The sequence below is a fragment of the Paramacrobiotus metropolitanus genome, unplaced genomic scaffold (assembly GCF_019649055.1).
Source record: "Paramacrobiotus metropolitanus isolate TYO unplaced genomic scaffold, Prichtersi_v1.0 Parri_scaffold0000139, whole genome shotgun sequence".
Lineage (NCBI taxonomy): Eukaryota > Metazoa > Tardigrada > Eutardigrada > Parachela > Macrobiotidae > Paramacrobiotus > Paramacrobiotus metropolitanus.
The window spans coordinates 155,189-172,831 of record NW_026570359.1 but is presented as its reverse complement, the minus strand read 5'-3'; the positions used below and the strand labels follow the sequence as shown (position 1 = coordinate 172,831).

Here is a 17,643-nt window from a genome sequence, read left to right as displayed (position 1 = left end):
CTTTTTTCGCGAATAACAAATCAAAAACCGTGTGGTGTTAAGGTTGGAACAAGCGAATTGCTATGAAATCTGGTCCGTTGAGCGCTTTTCTTGTGTTTTTTTTTGCTCCCAAAACCAGATTCTGGCGCTTTGTTCATTTTCGAAAGGGCTAAATATTAGTAAATAATTAGCTCCGTTCCACCTAATTTGTTCAATGTTCACTTTAGAGAGATGTTCAATATACGCGAGGTCCCGCCTGTGTTATAGTCTACGAGACGCGCCGGTTCCGTAATGACCGTTCATTGTACACCCGTGTTCAATTTACGCGAGTGTTCAAAGTCACAGGTTTTACTGTAATAGGTCATAAACAAACAATTTACTCATAACTATCTCTAATAGGCCTTCGTGAAAACAAGCTGTGATTTGAAAGAGTTCAGCAATTCAGCTCATTTTTTCGCTTGATCAGAGATTCAGAATTGTCTCCCGCATTCCAATGTACCGGCGATCTTTGTCGATCCGGTAATCCCAAAGACCTGCAATCAAACTAGTTTGCAGCACAACATTTAAGTTCCCTGCAAGCCGTGTGTCATGTTATCAACAGTCTTCCCGTCATCAATCCAGCAGACAAATAAAGCGCCCTGTGATAGCATTTTTTGTTGCAGTAATACCATTATTAGCCCCGGTAGTTGCCTTAAAACTGATAATACAGCTTAGGACAAAATGGTCGCATACCCAACATCTCCACATTCAGCACGAATGCAGCGCAGTGCAGTGTACGACTGAGTTCAAAATATCCGTTTCGTACAAGTGCACTGCACCGCTTGCGTACAGAATGCTGGGTATGGGGCTATGCGACCATTTAGTCCTACATTGTATATAAGCAATCCGGTAAAGTACGTACGTACTCGGACAGAAATGAAGTAAATACAGACGTAGCGAAATAAACATCAACAGACTAAGCAATACAGCCGTTCTCAAGAGCTGTAAGCGTGCGGAAACGGCCAGTCAGCATGGGCCGACTGCAACAATAGGTGTTTTGCAAGTGGTCTCAGGTTGCATTTTGCAATCCTATAACGATGTATTATTATGCTACAGTGTCACCACGCATCGAACAGCTGTAGGTGTTGTCTCTGTGCAGCTATTGTGTTAAGTCTAAATTGTTTATGTATCCTTTTGAAATTGTCACCTATCCTACCACTTATTTTAAATGTGGAACGCGGTAAGTCCTGTTTTTCCCGTAAGGTGCAAATAATAACTGTATTATGTCTCGTGTCGATGTATGCAATTCTGCTGGCATTAACCAAAACTTCTAGCCAGTAGAGAAACTGCTTAAAAAAACTGAATTGGTTGCCGAGCTGAGTTTTTAGGAATAAAGATGCTAAAGCGGAAAACAACATTTAGAACACCGTATCCGCTTGAACTCTGTTTGTAACTAGAACTGTTTGTAGTTAGAACGCGTAAACCTTTTTAGGAATTTATAATAAGTCGTGGTGCTTGCTACTCATTCAGATAGTAAGTAACGATTGAGCATACTTGCAACTACTGCGCAATTGTGGGCTAATAACATTATGCATCTGCCCGGAAGCAATCATATGAACAGCAGCAAACTTGTTACAATGTGGAACTGAGCAGCAAAACAACGGAATGAGCGATGAGGAATTTTAATTATACAAGCTTTTGCCGCTGGTATAGCAAGCGCAGCATGTGATTGCGATCGGATTTGTTAAGCCCGAGAAGCACCTTACGCGGTTCAGCCGTTGTGTGTTGCAGGGTGGTTTTTGGATAACAACTACAGTGCATAATGTATTTTCAGACAGGAGAATCGTGTTTCAGTAGCTTCAGCGCTAGCGGAGATCCGCTTTGGGTGAGCGCCAGCCAGTCACCTTACGATGTGGCGGCTACCATCCGGTTGAACAATCATACGAAATGTGTTCTCCGACTGGAACGCTGTCTGCCTAACTATGGTCACATTGAATCCGTGATCAATGTTGTTCAACCGGGACAGTGCGGCATTATGAGGATGCATAAAAGTGGTTATTCGCCAACCGGTAAAACGGCGTCATAATTACTCACCGTCTTTTCGTGTGCAAAACACTGGAGACAATACCGTCTACCTAACCCGGGTTATATGTCTGGTTTTCGCTATAACATAAACCGCTACTGAAATTTACAGAAAGTTAATTGAGGCCAGGCAAACGTTTCAGGTACATCGGAAACGGTTTCATGGAACATCGAAGGAACGACCGCGTCTATTGTCGTCATGTGGTCGGTCCCGTACAATCAGATGTCTCACAGCAACTGCCTTGCACTGGGTGTGTGCGAAAACGGCCGACATTCAGCAAGTACCTTCAATGACATGTACTACAACGCCGAAAAATATTTTAAAAGAAAGGAATTTTATAGGTAAGTTATTCAAAGAATTGCATTACAACCAGCAAATAAAGATATCGACCGACTGGAAAAGTCTATCACGGGAAAAAAAGTCTACAGGCTTCCGTTACGTATTTTAGGCACGTGTACGCAAATACCGGGTGCAGGCATGAAATTAACGTTGTGCATCCTGCACTAAACTATTGCTAGTTTGCACCAACCGCTTCAAATATTCAGCAACAGTCCCTGTCAACCAAATGATCCGGATTGAAGAAACTTAAAAAGCTATAAAAACTTTTTATCTGTAGAAGTGTCGATTCGTTGCAATTCTTCAGCAAGGGGATCGAAATAGCCGGCATAATGGGTACAACGCATAAAGCGGATATCGTGGTGGATATTGAAGCATCGGATCCAGACCATAAAAGGGCCAGGGTCAAAAAGAGGGAGGAATTTTGAGAGGGAGGAATTTCTGCGTGGTCAAAAAGAGGGAGGAATTTTTGAAGCGAGGGAGGGAGGAATTTTGAAATGGTCAAAAAGAGGGAGGAATTTTTTTGAAGTTCAAATGAAGTACTTAGTGCCCTCGAACCCAGGTCTCCGAAGTCGCCCCCAAGATTCTCTCATTATATACACAGTCTGAAGGGCTGAGTCGAACGGAAGTACTCGGGGACCTCGAACCCGGGTCCCCGAGGTCGCCACCGAGATTCCCTTATCAGGAGGAATCGCTTGGCTCGCCTTCGTGCCTAATTCAAGACATGTTGAGGGTTCGATGAAACAGAAGCACCAGTGACCTTTAGGTCGCCACGTGACCTTTGGGTCGCCACCGATTTTCATAGTGATTCCTATACAGTTTGACATGCTGAATCGAACTGAAGTACTCGGGGACCTCGAACTGGGTCCCGAGGTCGTTATTACGACATGTACCACATATACACAGTTTGCTGTGCTGAGTCGAACTGAAGTGCTGAGTTCTCGGACCCGCGTCCCCCAAGTCGCCACCACGATATACATTTTATATGCATAAATTGATGGGCTGACACGAACTGAAGTACTCGGGGACCATCGAAACCGGGTCTTGAGGTCGCCACCACGGTATATAGCATATATGCACTGATTGCTGTTGAAGTGCTCCGGGGCCTCGGAACCGCGTCCTTCGAATCTACTCTGTTCTGTTTTAACACATTTCTTGTTAGAATTGGAAATGTGTTACGTGTGCGTAATCCGTAACTGATCTATGACTGTACTATCTTCATAGCTGATCAGTGAGCATAACGTCCACTCAGTACACCTATCCCTAATGATGATCAGACTTCTGGGTGAAGTGCTGACTAATGTATGGGTGTTAAGTTACCAACTGTGCTATATAAGCGAGTGTTGCACAGAACATCTTTGAACATCTTGTGCACATCACTGAATGAACAACTGCGGATGTGTCTGAGTTGGTTCGTTAGTACAGTTAGTACGGTAGTCAGTTATCACCTTCCTACAGACCACTATTTAATTTTCAAGATTTCTATATATTTCTGATTATTCTAAAATTGCGTTTTTTGATCTTTCTGTACATATCTCTACAATTTCTAATCTAATTAATTCTAAATTTTTTAAAGACGTATTAAATTTTAAAAACCTATTAAACAGCAAAACAACTTAACAGCTACATAGTTAACTGAGTCTTGGAACACCAGAATTTCAAGGTCCGTGCCTCAACAAATATCAAGACATCTGAACAGTTCAAAACAGATGCCAGATTACCTGAGATGTGTAGATTTAATTATCTCAAAATGCCTTAGTTCGAAGTAAGTAATGGGCCTAATCTCGATTTACCAACAGATACTACCATCTGAAATCCAAAAGAAAGCACAGTATCTAAAGTTAAATCTAAGTAGTTACCCGAAATCCACTTCAGCACTGGTCGGGTACAATAGCCAAAACTCAGAACGAATATTATCTGAGGCATTAATTTGGTTAACGACAATTTTGCTCAAAACACGGATACATTAGTTCCAATAAATTTATCTTCCTATATATTTCGACTTTCGTATATCTGTACATCCATCTGCACAGGATGACTTACACAATGATGAAAAGCGATTCGCAACACAACTTAACTGCCTCTGTTAAGTGCTGAATAAAACATGAGATAAATCTCAGTCGAATCGAATGAAACACAAATTTTAAAATTTTTCTGGCTGCTTAATTATTTTGTATTTTAAAAATCCGAAATTTTAAAGTAATTCATGAATTTTCAAACGGATATTATATTATTTCTATTAACCTGCCAATTACTGCCTAAAGAAAAATCATTTTTACTGAAATTTTGTTTAAAAAATTTTTATTTACACTTTCAATTTAAATTTAAATTTGCACTTTCGAATGGATTCCAAAACTTTTCTGGTAGACTTGAAAACAATTATTTTGAAAGCACTATGCAGTCAATGTTCAAAACAGAAATTAAAATTAATTTTGTATTATTTTTTGGATTATAATTCAGCATCTGGGTTATTCAATAATCATTAGTAATGCAAAAAATACGTAGTAGACCTACGTACCTTGATTAGACTTGCGCCGCCTTCAAGATCTCCGCTTTCCGCTTTCCCGCTCTTACTAAAAATTTTCCGCCCCGCTCCGCCCCGCCGCAACAAAAAATTTTGCACTTCCGCCCGCCATTGCTTAATCTTCCGTTACCCCCCCCCGCCAAATACATATCATGAAATATGTGCATAAGTTTTTTCGGTGCTTTTTATGTTTCTTCCGTTTATGGGAGAAACCACATTTTTAGATGTACGTAGATGTGGTTTTGAAAACAGTGTTCATGTTTTCTCTTCTTCAGAAATTCAATTTTCGCGTGGAGCGCGAAGCCAGCAACCGATTTCGCTGCAAAAGCGTTAGAAATTCTATAAAAAAAATTCGCTGCAAAAGCGTTAGAAATTCTATAAAAAAAATATGAATCTTTCGGTAAACGATCCTAAATTTTGTTCTATGCTTGATCTCCGTCCGCCTTGGAAATAATACCGCTCCCGCCCGCTCACACTTTTTCCTCCCCGCCCCGCCCCTCCAAACCCAAAACTTCCGCCCGCTCCCGTCCTTTAAAAAAGCTAGGAGGGGCGGAAACGGCGGAGAATTTCCCGCTCCGCAAAAATTCGCCCAAGTCTGATCCCGCTATAAGGAACGAATGCGAGACAAACACGAGGAATAAAATGAACGTTTTATTCGGGGTGTGCACAATATACCACAGATGCTGCATGCATTGAAAAATATACGAAAAATATGCGGAGTCTCTGGCTCTGCTAACAACCGAAATGCCAGCCATGCATAACGAACAGAACACACTTCTGGCCCATATCCGTGATGGCCAACGGCGTGACGACGTAATCGTCTACAGGGCAGTCGTACTGTGTGTACGAATATATACGTCGTCCCTGCAGCAAAACACTATAGTCAAATTAAATTAGAAACACGCGATGCTGGGAAGAAAGTACGATGTATGCAAATTCCGACAACAAAACTTTGATGATGCTGTGTACTGAAGTTATACAAGGAGATGTCAGTCGTTTTTCCATAATTCTTTAAAGTAATTTAAAAACATTGTGAAAATTATAGGTCATCCGTACATTAAATTAGCGCGAACGTTTTGAAACAAACCGGTACATCAAAAAGTCTCGTTATGAAACATTGTGTCTTGTGTCGTTGAGTTGCAATGTGTCATCCGCAGATAAAGGAAATGCATTGTAGATTTGCTTTAAAAAATCACTGTTTCAAATATTTAATGCCGTCCTAGCAAGACGTCGCATTCCAACTACAATTTTAGAATCCAAACAAAGATTAAATATAAAAGATTATATCAAATTATAATATGAATTTATGATCCAAAGCTTGCGGTAACCGTTAAGAAAATTGATTTGAAAGTACTGTTCGGATTTAACTCTACAGTAGCATTACATAAAGCAATTTGATTAGAACATAATCAGCAGGGACAAAAACGTAGAGGTTCCAGTTAAATAAAATTCTGCATGTTAAGTATTTTGATACTTAAATATTTAGGTATTTTAAAGTAAAATGCCAGTTTTCAATAACCTTGTTTTATTAAACAGTTTAAAATTTACGGTATTTTATTTTTCAGATCTACTCAAACACTGTAATCAGAAATTTTACGTTTACGGTTTACGTGATACAAACTGGTAGAGCTATTGAGGTAGAATTATTAAAAAATATATGTAGAAATGCGATAAATAATTAAAAAAAGTATTTAGAATCTTCAAAATATATGCAGAAATGTATCAAGAAATAATTAAATATATTTGAACGTATCGAAAAATACCACTAAGTATATTCAAAGATATCTAGAAATATATTTAATATCTAAAATTTAGAAAAATGTAGAAATATTATGAAAAATATTCACAGAAATCATAGGAAATATTGAAAAAAATATTTAGAAATATTGAGAAAAATTACCAAATAGTTAAAAGTATTTAGAAATTGTATTATATTTGCATATCACGAGATTATTGACATATCACGAAAGTCACGATACAAAGGATGACTTAGCACCTGTCCGTTATTTCCTGTTGCTGTGGTTTAGATGTTGTGCTTCTCATTTAGTTGTTATCTTGTACTTACTAGTCGTAAAACGGTAATACTTATAAAGCATTAGCCCGTACTTGGAGACATCCAAAATATTGAGAAATAGTTGGAAATATTGAAAATATTTCTAAATATTGAGAAATATTTCGAATTTGTGGAGATATGCATCTGTACAGAAATATCAGAAAACTTAATTCTAAAATAATCAAAAGTATATTCATAATGTGTTAAGACATAATTACAGATAGAAGTATATTTATAACTATCAAAAAATATGTTGAAATATAGTTAAGGATATGTCGAAAAATGTCTAGAATATTTAAAAATATATTTAGGAATATGTAGAAATATAATAAGAAATATTAGTGAAAATATTTAGAAACAATTAAAAATTTTTAGAAATATTCCCGGTTTCTACGTCCCCCAGCAGTGGCTTGATAAAGCACATCAAACTATGCATATAAAATATAAATCGTGGTGGCGACTTGGGGGACGTGGGTCCGAGAACCCCCAGAACTTCAGTTCGACCCAGCACAGCAAACTGTGTATATGTGGTACATGTCGTAATAACGACCTCGGGACCCAGTTCGAGGTCCCCGAGTACTTCAGTTCGACTCAGCATGTCAAAATGTATAGGAATCACTATGAAAATCGGTGGCGACCCAAAGGTCACGTGGCGACCTAAAGGTCACTGGTGCTTCTGTTTCATCGAACCCTCAACATGTCTTGAATTAGGCACGAGGGCGAGCCAAGCGATTCCTCTTGGTAAGGAAATCTCGGTGGCGACCTCGGGGACCCGGGTTCGAGGTCTCCGAGTACTTCATTTGAACTTCGAAAAAATTCCTCCCTCTTTTTGACCATTTCAAAATTCCTCCCTCCCTCGCTTCAAAAATTCCTCCCTCTTTTTGACCACGCAGAAATTCCTCCCTCTCAAAATTCCTCCCTCTTTTTGACCCTGGCCCAATAAAAGTGGTTTAATCTTGGCCAAAATCCTAGTGACAATAGTTCTTGACCAGAATATGGCTTATTTTAGCGCAAGTCCCTACAGAAGTGAGCATGCAGAAAAAAGCCACTGCATCTGAAAACAACACGACACGTGAAGCGTTCCAGGCTGCTGTACAAAAGGAAGTTCAACGTCAGATAAAACTGCAGCAAAGTATGTCTGCTTCGACCACAACGCCCGGCCGCAGCCATCGCGGACGCGGTTTCCATCGTGGCAACTATGGTGGGTTCCAGCGTACCATAACAGAAACGCTGGTAGCACTACTCAGATGCATTGCTGCAGAGAGAAACAGTGGTCGAGACAGTTTCCGTTGGGATCTCTATGGAGACGATAGGCAGGCTTGTGCACTTTGCGGAGGTGCTGGACACCGTGAAGCCGATTGTTTCGGGAAGCCAAAGGTTTTCTAACAACGAAGTTACAGTGGATGGAGAATTTGCTGCCTAGTGACGGTGGCACCCTAGCGGAATCTACTGCCCGTATCTGTATTTCTGTATGTTTCTTGTCCCAACGCCACTATTAATTCGTAGGAATTATGACATAACCCGCGGTTCTACTCTTGCTGTCCGTTGACCTGTTAAATACGCGGTTCTCTAGTACTCCGGCAGAAGAACTGCTTTAAGCCAGTGCCCCATTGCATGAGATCAAAAAGTAAATTTTGAATGACGTTAATCGTGATCGTTATAACATCGAATGCTCGACTTACATTGACATGGACTGTTGCATCTGTACGTACCGCATGAAACTGACCATCAATCGTCAAATCGCTACAAACAAGGCTCAAAACCATTAATAATATTATTACGTCATAATCTACATGAGCCAAAACATTTGGTCATTGTAGAGGGCATGAAAAGTTCAAATACTTCGTTGCGAACGGACTGGTGCGTTGTTGCAAGCACTACTCAGTCGAACAGTCCAAATCCATACATGAGCCTTTTTGCTCACACATGAGCATGTTAATTCACATATACGTGCTGATCATATGAGCATGCACACAGTCTGTGTATGAAATCAGCATGTGCAGCGAGTGCACTGTCATGCTTGCAAAACGCATGAGCAGTACACGCTGCATGTGCTCATCTCGTACACCAAAACGTGGTGCCACGCTGACCGCTGTAATATCCGAAGAAAATGCACTTGATCGAGCCGCTACAGTAATCTACGAAGAAAAACAATCGCATGAGCATTAGCAAGCTTGACTATTGTACTGCAGACAACTCGTACATATAAAAACTTGATTTTTTCCAATAAGCCCGTTGATTTGAGTGTTAATCGCGCGCTCATTATTACGACAATATGTGAGCGCCAATTACTGCTATTATAATCTACGTAACTGTTTAGTAGCGGATACGATGCCGAGTGTTACAAACTCAGGAACACTGAAACGCGTGCAAATTGTAATAGTCAGCGCAATATCAAATGCAAGAGCCGGCTGGAAGTGCTGCTGTTAAACACAATCAGATTATAATTACGTCTTAAAATTTGAAGGTCTGCAGAAACTGTTAAAAATCAGGTGTGAGGTGTCAGAACCAGTTACTGAAGAAGCCAGCGTGACTTCTGTAAGCAAAGCTTCATTGTCAGATCAAAGTTAAAAAAAACAACCGGCAGAAATTCGTAAACATTCCCGTGGTCGGACTGAGCCGAAAGGCAAAAACAATTTGAGCGAGCGAAACAACTGTCAACTTGTGTGGATGCGGTTACGCTGTGGTTATTTTTGTGGCTATTAAAGCCTACAACAACCACCATGCGGACGTATCTGGTAATCTACCGTTAAATCGCTGATTAATATGCTTTAAAATAAAATGGTGCGACGTTGGAGTTCACAAATGATTTGGTTTTATCCGGTTCTCATCCGTCTTACGTGTTGAAGGTTAATCAGGGTTGCATTGCGTGTTTATTAATGAAGCAGAATTGCGGGCCTTAAATTGTGAGTGTGTTTCCGTGCATTTGACCTTTTCCTGTTTTGAGCAACACACCAGCAGAAGAATTTTGTGTTTGGCTTTGAGGGCCGTTGAGCTGCTTATGGTACAGCGTTTTACTGTCTATCACGCCACAAACATCGATCACCTGGTTGGGCCGGCTGCACCAAACCGCAAACGATTATTCGTTCCCATACCAATTTGTTTCCGGAGTAAATTAGCTAAAAGCGCAGGAAGAAATTTTCTTACTGTCACGTCGTGAAGCCAGCCAGATCTTTATTGCTTCTCGCTAACCTCGACAATCGAGACTACAGACTACCGCATAACCACGACCACGATAATCACATACATCCTCGTCTTCTAAGGTCATACAAACATAATTTGGTACGCGCTGTGGTAGAGCACAGCCACTGCACTACAATAGGAAGAAACTTTCTTTACAGTCCTGTATCTATAGCTGATCTTTAATGGGCAATAGCCACCACGATAACAATAACTGCAAGCGCCGGTACACTACTTAATAGTTAAAATTTAAACATTAAAAAAACAACCAAAATCTCGATCTTCTCGTGGGTTAAAAGGTAACGTGCTCAAAACAGCCGTAGCATTTCCTTTTACAACGGCGAGACTAAAACGTTGCTTAATGAAAGCAGTAGAACGTGCTTCTCCAGTTAAGTCTCGAATTTTACGGCCCATGAAATGCAACAATTCACTGAAAGCGGGGCCAAATACTCCCAACGTCTTACTTATCAGAAACTTTCTTACTTATCCCTTATTCAAATTATGGAACACATCTAATCGGCGCAGCCGACAGCATCCAGTCGCATCAGTCTGCATAACTTCTTACAGGTCTAAATTTCTTTGAGAACTGCCACTACCAGTGCTCTTCTGAGCAACCGCTAGCACACTCCAAGTGCGCACAGGAACCGGGTTGTTGCGTCCATTTCCGCACAATGTGTTGTGGAATTACCGCATAACCGGAGCACCCACTCAATTGGTGCGGTAAATCGCTTTTGACGGACATCCATCGGTCCCGCAGTGCATCATAGTGTGCCATTGACTGACACCCCCCAGGCACACAGTGCAGCTTTCCACCGAACGTAAACATTCGAGCCGCGCTAAACGTTATATCATATTTCTCCACATCTGCACAATTAAAGTGCTTAGTGCTTACATTGTCATTTTCGGCGTCGAAAACAACGGAAAGATGAGTAACGTTACACTCACCCTCTACCTCCCATTCGTTAGTTTTCGGATCATAAACCTCCAAACAGTAGACAAAAATTTCGCGGAACCCGCGCTTGTGCTCAGCAGCAATTCCACCTGAACATACGGATGGAGAAATTAAAAAGACAATATTAATTTAGTTATTTAAAATCTAATCAGTGCCTTATATGTGTACCCATGACATATATCAGCCCATTGGGGCCCACACCGGCACTGCAGTTGTATCGCTTTGTCGGCATTTTTGCCAACGGTTTAATCGTCTTGTCGCGTGTATTGAAACAGTAAGCGGAGCCCGAGTGACGGCCTTTTTTGTCCACCTTATAAGATACGTCGTGGCCGCCAAACATGTAGATGCAGCCATTATCGTGTACCGTCATCGCGGAAGACAGGCAAATCTTGCCGGGAACCGTCGCGCATTTGTCCCATTCTTTGGAGTGTTCATTATAGCACAGGAAGCTCTGCGATTCGTCACCGCTAACAAGAACATAAGTCTTTTCATTGGCCACTAACGGACCCTCGCACCGTCCGTCGGGCAGCGGAGTCAAGCGCTCCCATTGGTCCGTATCGGAATCATACTGCCATACACAGCTACGAGCGATGCCATCATCGTGAATCAGATCGAAAATACGCACACTACCTGGATCGAAAATACGCTGGACGTTACGACAATGGGTAGATATGCAGATTGACTTTTCGGCGACTGAGGCAGCAGGCGCACTGGGATCCATTTCTCGGTACTTGGTTCGAAACGGTAGACGAACTTCAGCCTCTGTTCCCCGCCAATGGCTACCAAGACCGGCTCTGCACAGACGGAAACGTTAGTCTAAGCAGCCGTATCGAGTACGCAGTCTGTTCGCAGGTTAAGGCTTACTGCATGATTTACGGTGCTGATACGGCGTGTGTTGGATTATGCCGTCTGTGACCTTTCGGAACTGTTCACGGGATACCTGTTCTGGATTCATATAGATGCCATGAATTAATTTGTGTCGCTCAGCACTTAGAAAGGGCGTTCGAACCAGCGGCAAAATCTCGCCAATGTGATGTAACCGTTGAGCTGAATTGTTATTCAACCAGCGAATCACGGCATCTGCTACTTCGTCCTCGCTCTTCACGAACAAATCGTCTGATGCAATAAGTTCCATCATCTGTTGAATAATTTATTGTAGAGAAACATTTCGCTGGAAAACGATTTTGTTGGAATCTGGTTAATTCGATTTTTCTCATATTTCGGCCACTTCAAGCATACGGTTTCATATTTTGGTCACCGGTCACGCTACAAGAATAGCTGCTTACTGCACAACGTGCTTTCGATTCGCTTTTCACTGGTTGGTTGTCATCACAACAAAATAAGGGAAGGCTTGTCTTCTGACAAAACGGTTTTGAAATTCCTGAAACTTTCACCTGCGAACGGTTTGTTCACATTGCACCCGCCGACATATGAAAACGTATACTTGAAGTGACCGAAATATGAGGAAAACCGAAACAGTGATTAGTAAAGATTGCACTCACCTGAGTTTCGTTAATTTCTAGAAAATCGTCACACTTCGAAACAGCTGAAAAATTCTTGACCATAAATTCATCGCAGATTTTTATTAAGTCGCTGCAAGACAGGAATTCCGCCGTGCGATGTATAGTTAACCAGTTTCCGGTGTTCAAGTTGCGCTTTAAAAATTCCTGGCACGCACCGACGATTTCAATCACATCAAGGAATAATGCAGATTCCAGGAGCAACAAAACGTTGTTGGCATCCAAAGAGATTTTTGACGAATACATGTGCCGGACAATCCTGTGAACCAACACGCATACGGAGTAGTAAGAATCCCTGTAAGCTGCTTAAAAAATACAGTGAAATTTTGCAGCGCCCGATTTTTATTATTTATTTTTGAAGTTAGTAAATTAATTAGAATACAGTTTACAGCCAGACAAACTACTGCCGTATTTATTCAATCTTTTGCGCGACATTTTAAGCACTGGTAAAAAATTGCCAATAGAGAATCTACATGTGTAGCCGGCAAAACAGTTAACATGTTAACGGTTAACGCATTAACATGTGAGCCGGGCGAGAATGTTAACGTTAACATTCCAGCCGGGCCCAAATGTTAACGCAGAAAATAATCATGCAAGCTGTTCGTTCAATCTCCGTAACAAACTACAGTAATCGCAATTTACGGGCCGTGGATCGTAAGAGTTGGCTGCTCCTATTCCCTGGGATAGTAATAAAAATACTTAGCTTGTTTGTGTATTATAGGGTGGAAGAAAGTAGATACAGTAAACATTACGTGCGGCTCCTTAATAATTATTATACAGTCCATACTTATGGTAAAAGCTGTAATAGTTGTAGCAATACGTAAATTGTCAACATGCAGTCTGAATCTATGTCGGTCATTTGTCAAAAATCTAAAAAAATCCTTTCTGAAATCTTTTTATGGCGCAAAGACATCAACTACGTATAGCAAACATGATATAACGCTGAGCGTTTTAAATTTAATTGTAGACAGTTTTGATTTTACCAATACCGGCGTTATCGTGAGCACATTGGTTGGTTTTGCTAAGAGTTTTTGATATAATTATAACCTTCTTGTAAACACAGCGCAAAGAGCAACTGTTAATAGATTATTGGGGAAGGTGGTGAACACGAACTATTAATTTTGATTAAAGAAAGCATCAAAAAGCTCACCGGGCTGGAAAGTTAAGGGATTTGGCCCGGTACATAGCAGCAAATTTCTGTACATCCACGGGAACTTTCGCTGCTGCACACACCCCACACATTTTTTGTATTATTTTATTCATAGTATTTTGCAGCCAAACGAATTGTATACGTAGGTGTGAAATCCGTTTGCACGTGCAGCATCCGGTTTTGAGGTATAATGGTAACAAAATTCCAAAAAGTTTAAATGCATTCCGGTATACCAAAAGTCACTATGGACCAATCTTCTTTAAACTTTGCATGTAAATGCGCATAACCATGAAAATCGTTCTTATACCGATCCACTGTTCTAGCATGTTTTTCAACTTCTAAACTAAATTTCGAAAATTCATAAATTCATCTTAAAATTCGAAAAAAATCGTGGATGTCTGGATCCGTATAACGATCTTCATGGTTATGTGCAATTATACGTGGAAGATTTGAAGGGGATCGGTCCATAATGGGACTTTGGTTCGCCTCAGTGCACTTAAACCTTTTGGATTTTTATAAAAGCTATAGCTCCCGAACCGGATGTTGCGCGCTGCACGCGCCAAAACTGTTTTGACACCTGTTAATACATATCATCTGGCCACAGGATGTCATTAAACAAAGCAATGGAGTATATCGGAATGTCCAAAACTGAGTTTTCGTGCATGTACACGTATTTTGTGCCATGTACCGGGCCATATCTCTTAAGCCGTTATAACGCGTGCCGGCTGAAATGTTAACGGCGTTATAACATGTGCCGGCTGAAATGTTAACGGCGTTATAGCATGTGCCGGCTGAAATGTTAAAGGCGTTATAACGCATGCCGGCTGAAATGTTAAAGGCGTTATAACGCATGCCGGCTGAAATGTTAACGGCGTTATAACATGTGCCGGCTGAAATGTTAACGGCGTTATAGCATGTGCAGGCTCAAATGTTGACGGCGCTATAAGATGTGCCGGCTCAAATGTTAACGGCGTTATAACATTTGCAGGCTCAAATGTTAACCGGGCGTTAACAAGCGGTTTTGACTGGAATGCCGGATATTTACTTTTTACGATAATAATTTAATGCAGTGTTGACTATGATGCAGTGCTTCAAATGATCTACAAAAAACTGTAAAATCAACATTCAGCATATATGTATACAAAATTAAAAATCGTGAAACACATGATTCGAAACATAGCTGTACAATTAACTATAAACTATTTACTTAACATTCCCGCCGGGCCCAAATGTTAACGCCGTTTACATTCTAGCCCGGCGAGCTTGTTCTTACCTGCGCAGACTGATTGTGCACCCTACATACAATTCGACATTTCATTCAACGATTTTTATTTTACTTAAGTAACCGGTACATAGTACCTAATTCGCGTACATTCACAAAAAACTTTGGCATTTCACCTTCTTTTAAAATCGTAAAAACCCCGAAGTTCCTCAAAATTCGTTCGTGTTCAAACAAGATTGAGCTTTATATGACCTTTTGCGCAAAATTCGAAGATAATCTGTCCATAACGAGATTTTCCATACTCGCGCACCTAACCGGGTTTAAACTTTTGGAATTTTCTTTCAGCCATAATTTTCTAACCGTAATTCGCGTGCGCAAACAAGCCAATGTACACAAATCACTCTGCTACATAAATGTCATAAGAACTGTGCCTTATGGCACAGTTTGTGAATTTTGGAAGTACGCGAAAGTGAATGCTTTCGTGCATGTACCCAAATTTGGTACCACTTTTGGCGGGAAGAAACTTTTGCATTATTTTGCCAGCGAATCTTGCATGATGTTTCTGTGCTTTTGTGCGGCAAGTGCCGGGCATGACAAACCATGGCAAACATCAGGTGTATGGTACATACATATATTCACAGCCACTGAATTTGCTTATACGTACGTAATTGCGGCTGTTATCAAGCGTTATCACATTAACCAAACATTACCATTGCTGCCGGGCGGGCGATGTTAACGCTAACACACGTACCGGCAGGGATGTTAGTGCTTATTAGATGCGATAGTAATTCTCATTAGATGCGATAGTAATTCTCACAAATTAGTTAATTAGTGAATTTGCATGGCATTAATTGCACAACAATGGTGTTTACACGATTCTTCAGACAGCATTTGTAAAAAGAAAACACGTTTCGAAGTAAAAGACTTGAACTGGAAAATAAGACCCATGTTAAGGCGTTAACATTCTGGCCCAGTGGCCCGGCTAGAATGTTAACGGTGTAATTTGATACCACTGACGAGCCGTCGAAGGTCTGTTTTACTTGAATATACAGCGCCTCAGCATGTGTGCTGCAGCCTGTTTGCTGGCTGTCTGTCTGCCCAACAAGTTCAGCAGCCGAGCGCAGACAGGCGCATTGGTAAGTAAATTATAAGCAAAAAGAAGGTGTAGAAATTTTGAGTCAAAACAGACCTTTAGTTTAAATCGTTAAATACTGATTAACAAAAACCGATGATGTGTTTTTGAAAAATTTTAGTTATAACTGAAAACGGTTAGTCAAAACATAAGCCAGGTACCGCTACTCCTGTACTATTTGTTATGTTATCTTCTTGTTCCCACAGTTGAGAGGTGGTTTCGCATCAGGCACCTCAGTCATGCGTTTTTCTTTCCGTTTTAGACCCCTTCCGCCCGCAATTTTGCAAACCCTGTTTTACGACCCTTTAAAAAACGTTTCTTGCAGAAACGTTTTTTAAAGGATAGCTAAAAATTAATAATTAAATTCGATACTTCTATAGGTAATTATTATTACATACATTGTAGGATTTGTATCCATAACATGAATCATTAAATCCATCTACAACGTGTACGATTTCGGTCGTTAACATCTGGGCCCGGCGGGAATGTTAACGTTAACATCCTCGCCCGGCAAACGTGTTAATGCGTTAACCGTTAACATGTTAACAGTTCTGCCGGCTACATGCCACGTGGTCCGTTCTCTTACATTAAAGCAACACTTTCTGTTTTCTCTCTATGGACATATACTTGTATTATACTGACTGGTCTAAGATTTCATGGGGGATATCCTTGAGCTGAATCTGCTTTTCATTCGCTTCCTTCATTTGCGAAGCGAACATAGAGCGGAAGTAAGTGCTCTGAGCTGCCAGAACAGCACGATGGCAGGGAATCCACTGGATGGGTTTAGACTGATCGTCCGCTCCTCGGAGCGATACATCAGAACTAACGGTTGCTGCATACACAGCAGGTTGCAAGGAACTCGAAGATGGAGATTCTGAGTTGAAAGGCTCCATAGTGGCGTTCGGAAGCAAAACTTCGTACAGAAGTAGATTTAATCGAGCAACCTACACTAGAATTTTAATCTAATGACGGTACAGGACTTTGCCGCCCTGTAGTTGGTATCGCACAAAAACTAACAATATCAGTTGGGCGATTTACAGACTGTGAAACCGAACTGAATAACTTAACAGAAAGATAACGTGATTTGATACAAACGAAATTGCGCATAAATACACATCCGTAGCGCGTTTAGTAGTTGCATAAAAAATTATGAATTATAGAAGTACACCAGCACAAGCCGACCTAACATCTTGCAGGCGGATCAGGATTCACATTGTTAGATTAACTACAGGAAATATTGTGAACGGATCGATAATTCTCAGAGCGGCCACGGCTCGTCTATAACAACTCTACGGTGGAGTACGTGTGCTACGGCTACTAGTACATGTGCTACTAGTACATAAACGTTACAAGTGCATTAATACCAGTAGTCTATTTCAAACCTGGAAAGTGACACGGGGGCTGTTGTTTTTAATCGTTTAGATTACCGCGAGTTCTTTTCGATTCATTGAGGTTTAACGTTACTCTAAAGTGTAACTCGCTACCTAAGAAATGCGGTAACACGCGGTACGAGTATAACTCTGTATACAGTTG

The 17,643-nt window shown here is 40.8% G+C and overlaps 2 protein-coding genes across 2 annotated transcripts; one reads left to right on the top strand and one right to left on the bottom strand.

The window, feature by feature from the left end:
• The first annotated feature begins 991 nt into the window (after nucleotides 1-991).
• Nucleotides 992-8,568, top strand: LOC129599162 (tereporin-Ca1-like). Its single transcript, XM_055497313.1, has 6 exons — nucleotides 992-1,198; nucleotides 1,793-2,027; nucleotides 2,184-2,382; nucleotides 2,658-2,713; nucleotides 7,964-8,155; nucleotides 8,216-8,568. The coding sequence occupies exons 1-6, from the start codon at nucleotides 1,187-1,189 to the stop codon at nucleotides 8,338-8,340; spliced, it is 819 nt and encodes a 272-aa protein (XP_055353288.1). The 5' UTR covers nucleotides 992-1,186; the 3' UTR covers nucleotides 8,341-8,568.
• Nucleotides 8,569-10,396: 1,828 nt separating this feature from the next.
• LOC129599170 (kelch-like protein 14) lies at nucleotides 10,397-17,191 on the bottom strand. The gene is made up of 6 exons (XM_055497323.1): nucleotides 16,753-17,191; nucleotides 12,589-12,865; nucleotides 11,951-12,224; nucleotides 11,255-11,880; nucleotides 11,080-11,175; nucleotides 10,397-10,998 (listed from the first exon to the last, which is right to left on the bottom strand). Exons 3-6 carry the CDS (start codon nucleotides 11,953-11,955, stop codon nucleotides 10,727-10,729), a joined length of 999 nt encoding a protein of 332 aa, XP_055353298.1. The 5' UTR covers nucleotides 11,956-12,224; nucleotides 12,589-12,865; nucleotides 16,753-17,191; the 3' UTR covers nucleotides 10,397-10,726.
• Between the last annotated feature and the right edge of the window lie 452 nt (nucleotides 17,192-17,643).